Source organism: Pezoporus flaviventris, unplaced genomic scaffold (assembly GCF_033815535.1).
Source record: "Pezoporus flaviventris isolate CSIRO_AGI_PZ_B2104156 unplaced genomic scaffold, CSIRO_AGI_Pfla_v1 ptg000013l, whole genome shotgun sequence".
Lineage (NCBI taxonomy): Eukaryota > Metazoa > Chordata > Aves > Psittaciformes > Psittacidae > Pezoporus > Pezoporus flaviventris.
Window position 1 is genome coordinate 16,100,002 of NW_026892561.1, and position 15,002 is coordinate 16,115,003.

Below are 15,002 nucleotides of genomic sequence, written 5' to 3' on the forward strand. Positions count from 1 at the left end.
TACCAGCAGACAGACATTTTAAAACACTAAACCAAGAATCTTCCATTTCCAGTAAGCAAATGATCTCAGGTCATCACATCTAGTGCTCTATGCAGAGAACACCTTCCTGAGGGAAGAATCAGTTCTTCTAGTGCTCTATGCAGAGAGCACCTTCCTGAGGGAAGAATCAGTTTTACTTTCCTCTTTCGGGCCACAACTTCTCAGAGCTTCAGGAGTGCATCATCTGCTGAGTGACTCAGCAATACCCCTGTTGATGAGGACATTCAGCAAGGAGCAACAGACATGCCCATAAGCAGGCAGTCACTAGGAGCTGTGGAAATCCAGAGCTATTCCATGTCTACATCCCTCATTACTGGACCAAGCTTCTGAGAAAGCCAAACTAAGCAAGGCAGTGGGATTTTCTTATTCTTCCCAAAATATTAAAGCTAAAAAGCACATGAAAAACTCAGCAAAACAATATCAAGATATAAATTACCAAAGAAAGCAAGACAGTAGAAGGATCACTGTCCTCATTGTTACTGTATTCTCCACATGCACTTATATATGCATGCATGTAAATACTGACAACAGTCATCCACTGTCTCAGCCATTAAACACAAAGCTTAACATCAGGGCATGCAGTGTGGTAACATGTAAGCTGAAGTTTTTGTGTGTGCCTGTCTCACAATAACATCTGTGTACCCTAACTGTTCAAAATGGGTCTGTTCTACTGAATTTGGCTAAGTAATATCATAGGTACGTTTCCTGCATTATCACAAACTAAAGCTTCTGAGGTCTATTCAGTAGTCACAACACATTATTTTTAACCTGTGGAAATTTTGAAAACTATGTTACTTTAAGTAGAGAATGTGCAGACAGCCTCTCACCAGTGACTGTCCACTCACACTGGAAAACAGGGAGGCTTAAACTTGGGACTCGATGTGAATAGTCTTCTATTTCTTTTGGTCGAAGTGAATTTGAAGTAGTTCAGGACACATGAACTTTGATTTCCTAAAAGTCAAATAGTGAAACACCTCATTTCAAACCAACCATCACAGCTTTCAGCAGCTTCACAAAACTGCTAGAAAACTTTCTGTCAACTGGAGGAATTAGTAATCAATTCCGAACACAGCACTTCACATCTTCAGTACAGTTGTACGATTTGCTGTCTGCATGTGAAAAGCCTGGAAGGTGAGCAGCATAACCATGGGTGGAAATGGTTACCCAGAAACACTTAGACATCAACACAGAAGGAGCACACAGACTCATTAGCCACAAAGCACAGACAAGCCAGCAGATGAAACTAAAAATCACTCTCCTAGCATAAGCTGAGCGCAGCTTCAAGGTCTTACCCCTGCTAGGCATCAACAGGCGCTTCTTCATGTTGCCTGATAGAGCACAAGTGAACAGAAAAGAGAAAAACATCACATCAGCAACCTGAACAGCAGCAGTTTAAAAAGTTCTTAATGTTAAAACACAAACAGTAAGATATCAAATGTTTGTAACTATATTTCAGATAAGCTATTTATAAAGTTAGAATTAAAGGTAAGAAAAAGACTCTCTCTCCTTGCTCAGTCACCATTAAACCAACTCCTTCTTCCCCCTGTTAAGGGGAACTACCCTCCATGTTCTTACTCCTGTTATGACCATTTGAACAGTCCCTTTTATCCTCATCTGAGAAAAAGACTGCACTTTTTCTTCCCTGACACTCAGGCAAGAGCAACTCTACAGAACTGAGCCCTGGAGTTCATGTCGGGAACATCCTGCATCTATCTCCTACTTCAAACACCTTCCCCTTGTCTTTTAATCTTGAGGAGATGAAGCCCAAACTGCACTGCACAAAGGTGCTCAGTGACAGGGCCAACAAAAGTCAATACTCGGGTTCTGCACAAGGCAGGGGCAGGTTTATGCCATACCAGATCTGGCACATCTGCCTCCCTCAGCTAAGCAGCAGCATCTGGTAGCTTTGCTGATAACCAGGTGATCCACATGTTACAGAGTCACCTGGGAAATGAACAGCTACTACCTACAGGTTAAAAAGCTGTAAACCTCAAAAGAAAAAGGAAGCATAATTGGAATAAACTATAAAGGTTTACTTCATATTACCCATTTAGAAAAACTTGAAAGGAAGTTTCTCCATTATCACATTCACAAAATTGGTCAAGCTAGGCAGAGCTTCACCAGCATATGTGTACATACACAGCCCAGGCAGTACAAATCATGTGTCTCATCCAGAGGAGAAATGGGATAAGTGACTTTTTGTAAAAGGAAAGAAATTAACCCCCCTCAAGAGTAAGAAACTTGGAATTTATATAAAAAAAAACCTATAGTTTTAACTAATCTCTTTGCATACCAAAAGGACAGAAGAAAACACCTACACAGGCAAAATATATTTTGCAGAACAATATTTACCATCCATTCCATTGTGTTGTTCATAACTTCTTTTTCCCAGGATAGTTGGGGACCCATTATTAATGACAGGCGTAAACTTAGCAGGAGTCAGACTGTTGAGAGAACTGGACAAACTCTTTGCAGGATCTGGTTTTGGAGGACATGGATGAGACTCTGTTGAAAAACAGCAAGGCAGGTTTTTTTTATTAGTGAAGATACTCAAATTATATATCTGAAAACCACCTGTAAAGGTCTTTCCAAGGTGACCAAACATACCTCCACTTATATACAAACTACCTCAGTCAGTAATTTTGACTGGAGATTGCTATTTATATAAAGCACTTCAAGTATATTTAGGAATACATCACTACTGAAGATGTTAAATCCAGTTTCATATTATCCTAAAACAACGGCTGGTAACAAAAGCACTTTGTATCTACTTCCAAAACACTGCTCTCCAACAATTTGGGATCTTTGGACAGTCACGCAACACCCCTAAATTCTAGTGAAATTACAACTTTGTCATTTTTGCAAGGTATGCAAAAAAAAAACAATTTCTAAACTGGCCAAATAAATGAGGATTCAAAGCACCACTGTAAGTAGCACAATGAGTCTGAATTCAACCTTTTGGCCAAGGCACAGATCAAGCACATGATGCTCAACTGAAGAGGTTTCGAGAAAGTGACAGGCAACATCAAATGGGAGCTTTACGCATGTTTTTCCCCTGCAGCCCCAACAGTCAAGTAACATAGCTTAGAAGCACACTGACCATGACACCTCCAAAAACATGTTCTTGCCAGCCCATCAGCTTCCCTCCATTTCTTTCACTACCTTTTTCCAGCTCAACAGTCAAATGAAAACCCTGGCACATCACTAGTAAAATCTCAAAATTTACTGTTACATGCTGTACAACTATTACAAGAAGGATTTTATCCAACAGCAAAACTTCTCCCTTTATTGGATTTCTTTGGTTGCACTGTATGTATCCAAAGGTTTCTCAATCAGTGTATCTCATTAGGATACAGGAGTACAACACTCAGAGAAGTAGTAAATATTTAATAAACCCTGAGCCTTACCATATTTCATCAACAAAAATGTTCAAAGAAACATAAATTGATTCCAGTGTTTCTTACTAGTGTAAAAAGACTACCAATTCCCTCATTAATCTGGAAGCCTTCAAAGCACCACTGCACAAGATAGCTTTCAGAGGTCAGAATCACGTTAAGACTGTAACAACCTCAGATGTGTTTTCAGTGTAACACTAGCAACCAGCAACACCGGGGAAAACGATTTTCCATTCATTTGTAGTCAAAGCTGGCCAGCCACATAGCATCACCTTAGATGCCTCCAGAACCTCCAACATACACAAAGGTTCTGGATAGTGCTACTCAGTACTCCCCCACAGATCAGCTGATGAGGCTCAGGTCCTCAAGAAAACCTTAACAAAAAAACCACCAAACAACAAAACTGCAAAAAAAACCTGAACAAAACAACTATGAAGAAAGTAAAAAATGGAAGTATAGTCCCCTTGCCTAGCTCCAGCACAGGACAGCCAGCAACTGATTGATGAGCTGTGGGAGTCAGTGCTGTCCTAAACCAAGAGGCTTCTTAGAGAGCTCAACTCTTAAGCAGGAACTGCCTCCAGACAGCCCAAAAACTGGAACAGTGAACTGACCAACTGTTCCCAGAACACAATGTTTGTGCCTCCATTAGCAGATAGTAACTTGTCCCCACATAAATCAGAAGCCACATCAAACACACTCCTCCCTTCACTTGAAATTCTGATACAGTCCCATGAGATCAGAGTGGACTGCTGAGGCACTAGGTCTATCAAATTAAGCAGGAAAATTTAAAAAAAAAAAGGACAAGTTAATGGGAAGGTTTTAATGTTCTGTTTTTTTTTATGCAGAACCAGCATCTAAATCAGGAACCAAATGGTCAGCAGAATTAACTAGTAGGGTTTTTGGTTTGGTTGGGGGTTTGTGTGTTTGGTGATATTTGCGTTTTTTTAGTACCTAAATACCGGAGTACTGCTTCTAAAGGCTTTCGAACCACTTGCTTTAATAGCAATGGGTTTTCTGATGCCTCAGGTAAACGTGCTGTGCCTGTAAAACAAAGAAAAATAATTAGAGTGCAAAGAAATTTAGATATTATAGCAAAATTAAAGTGTCAAAATTAAAGTGTCCTAAAGAGCTTTCCAATTACAAAGAAATTTTACATGTTGCAAGCATGTCTCGGCAACAGGACACAAATGCAGGAGAATGCTAAACATAATAGCAAACATGAATATCTTAAAACAGCAGCTCATGAATTCTCAACCTTATCTGTCTAGCCTATAATCAGTAAGAACCTCTGCAACACAGATATATTTTGTGAAACCACTAGGTATATACAAGAGAGCATATCAGGAAGTCTCAACTCAAACTTTACAGGAAAGGAACCACAAAAGGGCTCCTTTGCAAGTATGTCCCAGCTGCATCACCACTCACATTCTGCTTTGATTGCTGCACTGTTAATAGGCAAATAGGGATGTCTTGCAGCATGCCAAGGGCGCAAGATATCTCGACATAAACGTCTGGCAATTCTTGTCAGTTTTGTTGTGTGGAGATAGAAGGCTTGTCGTGTCTTCATAGCAAACTTGGGACTCCCACTGTTTCGTACTGGCACACCATGAGGACTCTAAAAAAGAAAAATAAATATTGTTTCTAAAAAAAATAATTATTAGAAAAAGAAGAAGAGAAAGAATATCATAAAATCAGCTACTGATTCACAGACATAAGAACAGAAACAGTATTTTCAGGCCAGCTATTCCCCGTTTCCCAAATCTTACCCATCAACATCTGGCATTTTTCTTCCAAAATATCTCAAAGGCAGGTACACATTTTCTCTTCACAGGGAAGTATTTATTTCCATGCTGTACCAATTTTTAAAGCAGGGATCCAAAAGCCAGAGTGAAGAAGTTACCTGATGCTATCATATGAGTTAGTGTTTATAGAGTCAATACACCCTCCAACTTTGGGTGCTTAAGAGTTGCTCTACATATAGAAGGCAAACTCCTTATAGGAAATCATTTGTAAAAGGGAAAGGAAAAAACAGAAAACAGCTGCATGGATAAAATATACATCACAAACTCACTTCTCAAAGCAAGCTTACAGCATACAAGAATGATTCCGTCTCAAAGTTTCAGGTATTTCTGTTTTAATTTTTCCTCTGAATTCAATGAATACATTTACAGAGTTATCAAATATTCACTGTTTGTAATAAAGAATACTACTGAAAATAATTTATGAACTACAGAGAGCCAAAGCAGTATATTCTTCATGAAAATAGCAAGTCAACCAATAAAATAATGGAAGTACTTTCTTGTTATCTCAGATCTGCCCACAGCTGGAAAACAGGAAGAAATTTCAGTCTGGGGAGAACAAGGCTCTCTGAATATTTACATACTTGCAAATTAACAAACCAGAGGTACAAGCCTGGTAAAACCTGGCAGTTATCTCAGGAATCAGGTAGCTTCAGAGGGCAAACAGAAGCCTGTAAAGGAGAGGAGTTAAACAAAAGAAATAGTATAGAAAGGGAATGATAGCAAAGACTAAGAGAGAGGAAAGAAATCAATTTAAGTTCAGTGTGCGCTACCCTTTCTGTCCATGTGATGCAGCTACTTTTTCCAATCAGCTCAATGTATGATGCTTCCAGACTGACCTTCCACCAAATTCAGGAAAACTCTGAGAATTTTGTTTTTTAAATAAAAGGGGAAAAATGAAACAGAAGCAGCTCATACAATACCTACATAAACCTATCCAAAAGGGAAGGGCATTAATAAAAGAGGTAGAAAAACAAGATAGGGGATCTCTAAAAAGCCACTAGCTATTCAGGTATCTAATTTTAAATGTGCCTTGGGAAAGGGAACAGGTTTCAGGGAATAATGAATTCCTTGATGGAAAAAAAAGTCCTCTTCCCCCTCCAGCAAAAATCATGGAAACTCAAAACCAGAAACACTGGCTGGCATCTCATATCCCATGCTTTTGATGCCTGGTTTGCTAAACAAATGCTGGTTGATTTTTTCTTTCCTTAGGGCAGTACTTGGCAACAAATTAGTTAGAGCTGAAGTTAAATTGCCAGCTTTTGCAAGACATGAAATACCAAACCCAAGAACAACAATGGAGGCCGAAGGCATTCTTTTTGTTGTTAGATATTTAAGATCAGTGAACAACTACTTAGACATCACAATACCCTGCTTTCCAGGCAAAAGCATCGAGCAGTCTACTTTGCAAATACCTACCAAATTATTGCGGTTTGGTCCTGGTCTCTCCCCATCTAACCGTGTTGGCATTTTCAAGCCACCGTATTTCTTCCAGTAGGTCCAACAGGATGCACAGAGGCGACACTGCATGTTAGGGGGACCCCAAGAATACCACTGGTAAGACTGTGTGGCTAGAGATAACAAAGGTGGAAATTATATATATCCTTAAACAGGATCACTTTTCAGAGCTTATTCTCTTTAGAACCATCACAAAAGAAAACCCACACACAGACAATGCAAAGCTCAAAAAAGCCTTAAAAAAATGATGATAGCTTCACAGTCATCACCACTGTTACAGATACTTGTGATTTCAGCAGAAGTAGTTACACATACAAATTCCTTTTAAAACATGAACAGAAAAGACAACTAGTAGGATGGGAAATTTTCCTGCCAATGAAACTGAAAGCTCTCATTTTGCAAGACTGGTAGACAACAATTTCTGCAGAGCATGGGAGAGAGGGAAATAGGAACTCCCCATACATTAATTCTATGACTAAAGAATATATGGAATCTGTGACTTGACTTCTCATACAGTCCTACATTCCAGCATATCTAAAGGCTCCCCATAGATGAGCATAATTATTAGCACTCAGTGTATTAATATCAGGCTGTAGACCAAATACAATGATTTTTATATTATTATAATGATATATATTTCGAAATCTACTAAAAAATAAGACAAATTCACACCTTGGTGATTCAAGTCTCTGCCCAACAGCTATTTGCAATTATGCAGAACATTTACTAACTCCCCCTTTAGTACTTTGTAATTCTATCTACAAATGTAACACCAATAACTCAAACAAAACCTCTGGTTAAGTGCTGCAATGTCAAATTCTGCACTGCAACCCTTCCAAAGCCTTCTCTCCCACCCTCCACACAATACAACTTTTACTTTACTGTTTACAGCCCAGCACACACTCTCTCTATGAACAACTGCCATACCGGCACATCACTTACTGTAACAGCTTTCACAAGCCCGTCCTACTCCCGTGTTCTGCGCCTGTACTCCAGTACCATTCACCACTCCTGGTTTGACATTATTTACATTGATCTGGTTGGGGTTTGGCTTGTTACTTAAAACAAAAAGAAGGACAAACATTAATTGAGGCATGAAATTTCCTATTTGACTTCCAAAATTATGGCCCAAAATACTTGAAAATTCAGATTTCATTCATCATGTGGCTTTCAGAACAAGCTGTGTTTGCCAGTAATCTCACTTCTGTGAACACAGTCTCTGACAACATTTATATAACACCGATAACAAAACTAACTATAATGATAGTTAGATGCCACTTTCAAGAGTCCAAAACCACTTAAAAACAATAAACCAGTGAGGCCATGTAGGTATCTTACTATTCCAGACATTCTAGTCTAGGTAACAGAATGATCTCACCTCCAGACCTCTCTCAGTCCTCAACATGAGGGACATTTTCTTTAAATCTCCAAAAAGAAGGCTGGGGGGATGCAGCAGGAGAGGTAGGCAGAGAAAGAGCAACCCTTGTCTTACTGGGGGAAATATAACCCTAGATGCAGTCACAAACATTTCCACATTGTCTTACTGGAAAGGTTTGCATCTTGTAGCCACAGTTTGCACAAGGACACCCAAATCACTGAACAAAATCTTCGGACCTAGCGTATACACAGATTTTCATGAATATGAGCCTTCTGACAAGTCTTAAGCTATGGTCTGTGCTTTTAATGGAAAACATTTCTACTGTTTCTACTAAACAGAAAAAGTCTGAAAGCTTAACATCCGCATAGCAAGAAATGCAGAAATGCACTGATGGCTGTCACCAATTCATTCCAATACAACACCACCTGAATCACCTCAGCTCATCACTAAAAAATGTTGCTCTCTAAAAAACGTTGACTCAGGAGAAAAAAAAAAAAAAGCTACTGGCAGGAGCAGATAATGGAAGGGCAAACAAAACCTTGGCATAAAGGGCGGCATGGAACGGTACAAAATCTCTGCAGGGGAAGAGGTATTCAAGAGGGAAAATGAGGCATTCAAAAAATCCTTGGCAACTGAGAGAACAAGAATGATAGAGAACTAGTATTGCAGGGACAGGACTTCTGGGGAACGGAGGAAGATGGGAGAAGCCTCATGAGAGGTTTCAGACAAGAATAAACAAGGAGCTTATAAAACATGCAAGGCCTCCCAGGTGCTGTTAGGAGCTCAGTTTGTAGAAACAACAAAATGTAGACAGCCTTTGGTGACAACTTCTGAACACAGGTCCAAATGGTAGTGCCGATTACATTTCCCCCTCATATTCTCTTACCTGAAGACCAAAGGAAGTAGACATACTCCTTTTAAATCCAACTAATAAACCCATAAAATTTAGAATCCACTTATTCAAGAAAAAAAAATCTTAAAATGGCTTTCTGAAACCACATTTTCTTACACATCAGTTGCACACTGACACACGAGTCACAGTGATTTCAGTGACCCAGAATATTTAACCTGGTTAATATACCCTGGTTAGAGTTGCAAAACCAGCATTGAGCATTGTGGGAATATGGCCAAATTAATGTCTTTCTAATGGGGCATCAATACCAGGTTTTATGTTCACAGCAATGACCCCTGAAAGCAAAGGAGTTCCAAGTGACTGAATTCCAAAGACAACTGTCCCTCTCAGCTCCAGAACAAACCCAAATGCCTCTGGAAAGCTTACACTGCCCTGGAAGCTAGAAGGTCATACTTCTCATCTGAAAATGTCTGATCAGGGACTGAGATACAGAGCTCAGTTAAGCTCCATTTCTACAGAGACAAAATACATTCTGCGGTGTATGTCCTGAAAGAACCACATATGGAGGTAAGAGAGAATTTGCCCAGTCCAGGAAAAACTTGTGACAGTGTCCTGACGATGCTCCTTGCTGTAAAGTTCAGGGCCTTTCTGCAGAACAGAAAGCTGAGGAGGCTAAGCAGCACAGAAACACGGTAAATAGTCTGTTCCTTCTGTACACTGAGCAGTCCATACACAGCCCATAGAAGCAGAGAAGAGAGGGAGGGGAAGGCCTTTAGATTAACAAGCCTGACAAGGTTTTCATCTCCTTTTGCTTATTAATTTGCCTGGCTCATACAAAGATTAAAGGGTTTTGGGGTGTTAATCAGAATGGCACAAAGTTCCGACACCACAGATGGCAGGAGATCTGCAGACGTGTTTAACAAAGGGAAAGTTGAAAGAGGGTACATTCATGCTTCTCAGCATTATAGGGACTCTGGGATGTCACTATAGTAACCTGGCTGCAGAACTTTCGCCAATGATTCACTAGCAAGCTCCATGTGCAAACATTACCAAGATGCTGCAAAACAAACAGTCCTCACAGATGCACACTGTTACAAGCAGTGTTGCTCATAGAGCAAACGACTGAAGCAAATAAAATAGAGGTCTTACAGCTGAACATCAGGCACACTTTTCCTTCTATACATGGATTTATCCTCCCCAAAAGACAGTAAAGGAGTCTGAAATCCATCAGTAAAGCACAACAAATGTTTTGGATTTTTGAGCAGCATGCCAGGAAGGAATATAAACAACAAGTTGAGAACAGGACTGCATGCATTAGCATGCACATCCAAAGTACTAAGATCTCGCGCAGAAAGGCGGGTGATGGCCTGACTCCATTGTGCTTTCTACAACCCTTATCAAATTTGTACTTCAAGCACAAGAGAAAGGGATGGACAGGTGCAAGCTGATCACTAAATCACGCTGATCACCATATTTGCGGCAGTAACTTCACTTTAGGATTTCTGGAACACTACAATTAACATAGCTGCAACAAGCACCAGAAAGTGTCCTGCTCCAAAGCTAAGGTCAAGTTTCACAGGGGCAATAACAATAAAATTCAGGCAGCTAATGCTTTCAACATATGGAAGAAAAAAAGCTCTTAATTGTTGATGATATGTTAATTAAACTTATTTGATATCACCAAAGCCTGCTACAGCTATTAACAAGAGAATTAGATGAATAACTGGATGAATCATTAAGCAATTAATGAAGCTGAAGTGAAAGATGCAAATACGGTAAGAAAAATACTGATGGTGTGGTAAGCTATCATTTCCAGTTCTTACATCAAGAACGGAAATCTCTTAAATGGGTTTCAAATGCAATGGAGCATTCAGTTATGCTAGAACAGGGATCACCAAGTACAAATTTCTGGGCTGTATTCTGCGGAGATCAGTCTCAATTTAAGAGATTAAGGTGATACATAAAGCACATGCAGAAAGAAGGCACTGGAAGCCAGCCCCTGCCCCAAAAAAAACCAAACTGAAGATAATCCTAAACAACGCAGAACACTGAAATCCCTTCACTATATGGCTGACTAGCATGTAATGTACAGCACAGTGATAAAATTTTTAGCTGTTAAAAATAACTATAAGTTCAACGCCATCCTGTTACTGACAAAATCACAGTGGTACTGGGTGCAACAGAACAATCAAGAAATAAAGCCTCAAAAATAAGTACAACTTTAAATCCTTTGTGAGGAATATTTATGCCATGTACCACTAGGCGTCTAATGTAAGTGTCTGGATTCCTTATCCATACAACAAAGGCAAATTTTCATCACAACTCTCCAGGCTACTGTAAATATCGACTTACAAGAACAGGCCTACAACTGCTACTTTTTGAAAATCAGAAGCTTTCGCCAACAAAATGTTGATGATCACCGTTTTAAACAGCACAGCTACAAAAGAAAGAACACTGTTACACCTTTCAGTTTTCTGTGCTACAATTAAATAGGGAAGGAAAAGTCTGGCTCCTCAGGCAGAGGACAACCAAGAACCAGATAAGGGAATTATCTTCAGCTTGCTAAGCAATGGCCCTTTGTAGTCATCCAAAGCTTTGACTTAGTCTCCCTGTTTCCTTGTTCACCTAAAAAATGAGGCAGGGTAGGGAGAATAATATTTGTCTACTTTACAAACATTTGCAAGGCAGCGTTTGCAGCTTGTCAAAGTGCTCTGAGATTCTCAGATAAAATTCTGTAGTAGAACGTATTAATTTACATTTACAGATGTAAATTTAAAATTCACATTATTTACATCAATACATTTTGGAGACTGGGGATTGCATGGAGCACTTCATGCTTCCCTTTCTGTTCTTATTCCTTCTGGGATCACTTAGATCAAAGCAAAAGAGAGAAAAACCATACAAAATTGTATGTCTCTGCTGTCATGATTTGCAGATGTCATAATTCCAAAAAACAACAGCTTTGCAACTAGACCATCACCAAAAAGAAGCAAGTAACTAGTACATCTGACACCCATAAGATTAGTAAAATGAGAATATGACTTCCACAAGAGTTTGAGGATTATGTTTGGGTACATAGAAGGAGAAAGAGATGGAGACTATGCCTGCAACAAGAAAGGTCTCAGAGTTCCACATTCATGCTAATGAATGGCAGAATGAAGCATGTGAGAACATGGAATCTCTGTGCATTCGGGCTTCTGCTGCTGCTTTAACACCTCTCCCACTGACAGGGAAATTGCTACAGAAAATAACTTATTCTTCTCCCCCTGCCCCAGTATTTCCTAAAACCAGAATTCAGCTGATTTTATGCCTTCTCCTCTCACCAGGAAGTCATAAAACAGTAGTTTCCAATCAAAGGAATGCATTACAAAGCCACACATCCAAACACTGTTCAATCACATGAACTACAGATGTCTGTCTCAAAACCACGGTTGTTCTTGGAAGGACTCTCCATGCTTTAGCTACCCACACTGAAAATTTGGGCCACAGCCTCAGGTTAGAAAATACCAACTTGAAAGCCTCAGTTTGACCTGTTACTTTTTAATCGTATAGAATGTATGTGACATGAGAAATAAGTTTTGAAGACTGCATCTATTGTTTTTCTTATCCTGCTCCCCTCTTCTCCCCCCAATTTTCCTGATAACATCACAGGAACAAAGTGTCCTATCAGTAGAACACAGCCAGAGACACAGGCATGCATACTGAAAGAGAAGGAAAAATTGACATCCATTTTATCAATTAAACAATAAGCTTGTTTAATTGATAAACACAAAATCAACCGTGACTGGAAATCAAGGCCAGAGACAAAACAAGTAACCACACAGGCAGAGACAGAAGTCTTCCTGAAGTAGAGGTAAGTTGCTGATTTGATTATATTCTCCAGATAGCAACCAGAACTATCTTCCTGAGATACAGTGTTAAGGGATACCACCCCAGACAGCCATTATCAAAATAAGCATCATAACCTTCCAAATACAGAGCCCTACCTACATACATTATAATCCAGAAGCAAAAGAAAGACTACCAGCCTCTCTCATCTGCAATATCCTTTTGCAACTGCAGCCTCAATTATATTGGCTTTTGCTTTACAAGCTTATCACATTGTGAATTCATGTTTAATTTGATGTCCAGTTTCCCCCTGCAGAGTAACACCATGCACAACAGCAACAGTGCTGAAAAACTGCATGACAAGAAATCTATTTGGATTCACTCTGAATATTACATTTAATTTTTAGCAAATTCACCTGAGAGATACTGACATATTTCAAAGCAAAAAAGAAATCAGGGATCCTTGATTTTCACAAGAAATAAGAGATGGTCTTGCAAACTAAATATGTGAAACAATTTTCTCTTAAGTAATGGAACACATGGTAGAACACAGGGTAGAAGTTTAGAAATATTTGAAAGGAGACTGTATTCAAGAGTGAAGGAGTTATTTGGGATAATACACATGGGAACGTATCTGGAGTGAAAGCTGAAAAGAAAAAGGACAGAGGAGATTTTAAATTCTGCATTAAAATTAAATTATGCAGAAGAAATGCAACAGAGAGAACACTTTAATAAGAATTTATATACCAGTATGTATTATTTTTAATATATTTCTACATACAATTTATATATATATAATACATTAAGAAACAACCACATATTGGTGATCCACTGATAACAAAAATGAAGAAAAACAGAGGTATTATCAAAGCAGTTAATTACCTACCCTTTTATTCACAACCATGCTGACCTGCTAGCAAGTCCCCAACTCCCAGTTGGTAGAAAATAAAAATCAGAAGACATGTAATGATTGCTTCAGGATGGGAACATTATACAGGATGAAGGAAATGAGCAACATGACAGCACACCATCCTAACCAGGAAAGCCCCAAAGGGAAAGTCCTCTGCTGTCCATTAAGGAAATTCACTTCTGGAACACAGAGTAAGGTCAGCACGTGGGAACAGCTTTGCCTTTTACATACACATAAGCAGCAGCATAAGTGTACTGGGAGGAATGCTGCTTTGTTCTAGCCAGCTCTGAATTACCAAAGGTATCATGTTTTCTTCCACAGGGCAGCTAGCTCTTTATTAGTATCAGGGTGGTTAGCATTAACTCAGCTAAAATAAAAAAGAATTCAAGCATCAGCATAAAGTTCATTATATTGGTGACCTAATTTAACAGTTGAACAAACATTCATAGAACTATGTCTCTCAAATATATAACACTGGCAGGCCATCAAAACTGGTACACCAAACCCTCCACAACAAAATAGAAACCAAAACAATACAAAAAGATACTTACTAGTTGGGTATATACACTTGTTTTAGTTTGCTTTCTGCTTCTGCTGCTTTCAATCGTTTCTTTAAAAAGAAAATAAGAACAAAGAAAGTTAAACTAAAAATAAAATAAGAAATATTTTTCTAGGTATATTACTTAACTCCCAGGTAAAACTTTAGCACTTAAGGTACAATGAAGTTCTCCCTTCACTAAGTAGCTACCACAAACCCCTTTTTCAACAGGAAAGCATCCTCTGAAAACAACTGCGAGCATCAGATGACTCTGTACACAGCTTTTCAAAAAGTCAAAGAAATGACAATCTACTGCTTATACAGACAAACTTTTAATTCCTGTTCACTTCAATACACATTCACACGTTGTTCCTGCCACAATCTCCGCTTTTTTTTTACCTGCAGAGGAAGATCTGACATATCAGTCTGTCTGTTCTCCATGACAACATTCACCAACTGGACAACAATAGGTACCTTTATGTACCCTCTCCATCACATCTACTCAACAGCTGAACCATTTCAAGGAAGACTCTTTTGTTGACAGTCCTCACTTCTGAAGACCAAGTGACTCAGGAGATTTTCTTTAAAAGTTAATAAGGCCCCTAATGAAAACCACCGCTGCCAGGACATTAAGAAACATTAACACAGACGTGTTATGAATGCATATAAGAAGGAGAGTTTCAGAGCACGGGGACACAGCACACACCATTTGTCTCTTTATGTGGCCTTACTTCAGTAAAACCATCCATTAACTTCTGTCCACATTTCTGTAGTAATGGATCAGAGGATCTTTTCAATGGGATG

At 39.1% G+C, this 15,002-nt stretch overlaps 1 protein-coding gene across 5 annotated transcripts in view; it reads right to left on the reverse strand.

Moving 5' to 3' along the window:
* MTA1 (metastasis associated 1) overlaps positions 1–15,002 on the reverse strand; it is an 81,629-nt gene that overhangs the window by 19,381 nt on the left and 47,246 nt on the right. For 3 of the 5 annotated variants that reach the window (XM_061451802.1, XM_061451801.1, XM_061451804.1), the window contains exons 11-17: positions 14,212–14,270; positions 7,634–7,749; positions 6,653–6,804; positions 4,860–5,049; positions 4,386–4,475; positions 2,392–2,544; positions 1,332–1,367 (exon numbers count right to left, since the gene is read on the reverse strand). In XM_061451802.1, coding sequence (XP_061307786.1) covers positions 1,332–1,367; positions 2,392–2,544; positions 4,386–4,475; positions 4,860–5,049; positions 6,653–6,804; positions 7,634–7,749; positions 14,212–14,270 — 796 coding nt within the window. Of the gene's footprint in view, positions 1–1,331; positions 1,368–2,391; positions 2,545–4,385; positions 4,476–4,859; positions 5,050–6,652; positions 6,805–7,633; positions 7,750–14,211; positions 14,271–15,002 lie in introns of those variants that run through there. The other 2 variants (XM_061451803.1, XM_061451805.1) reach the window with 2 other exon arrangements.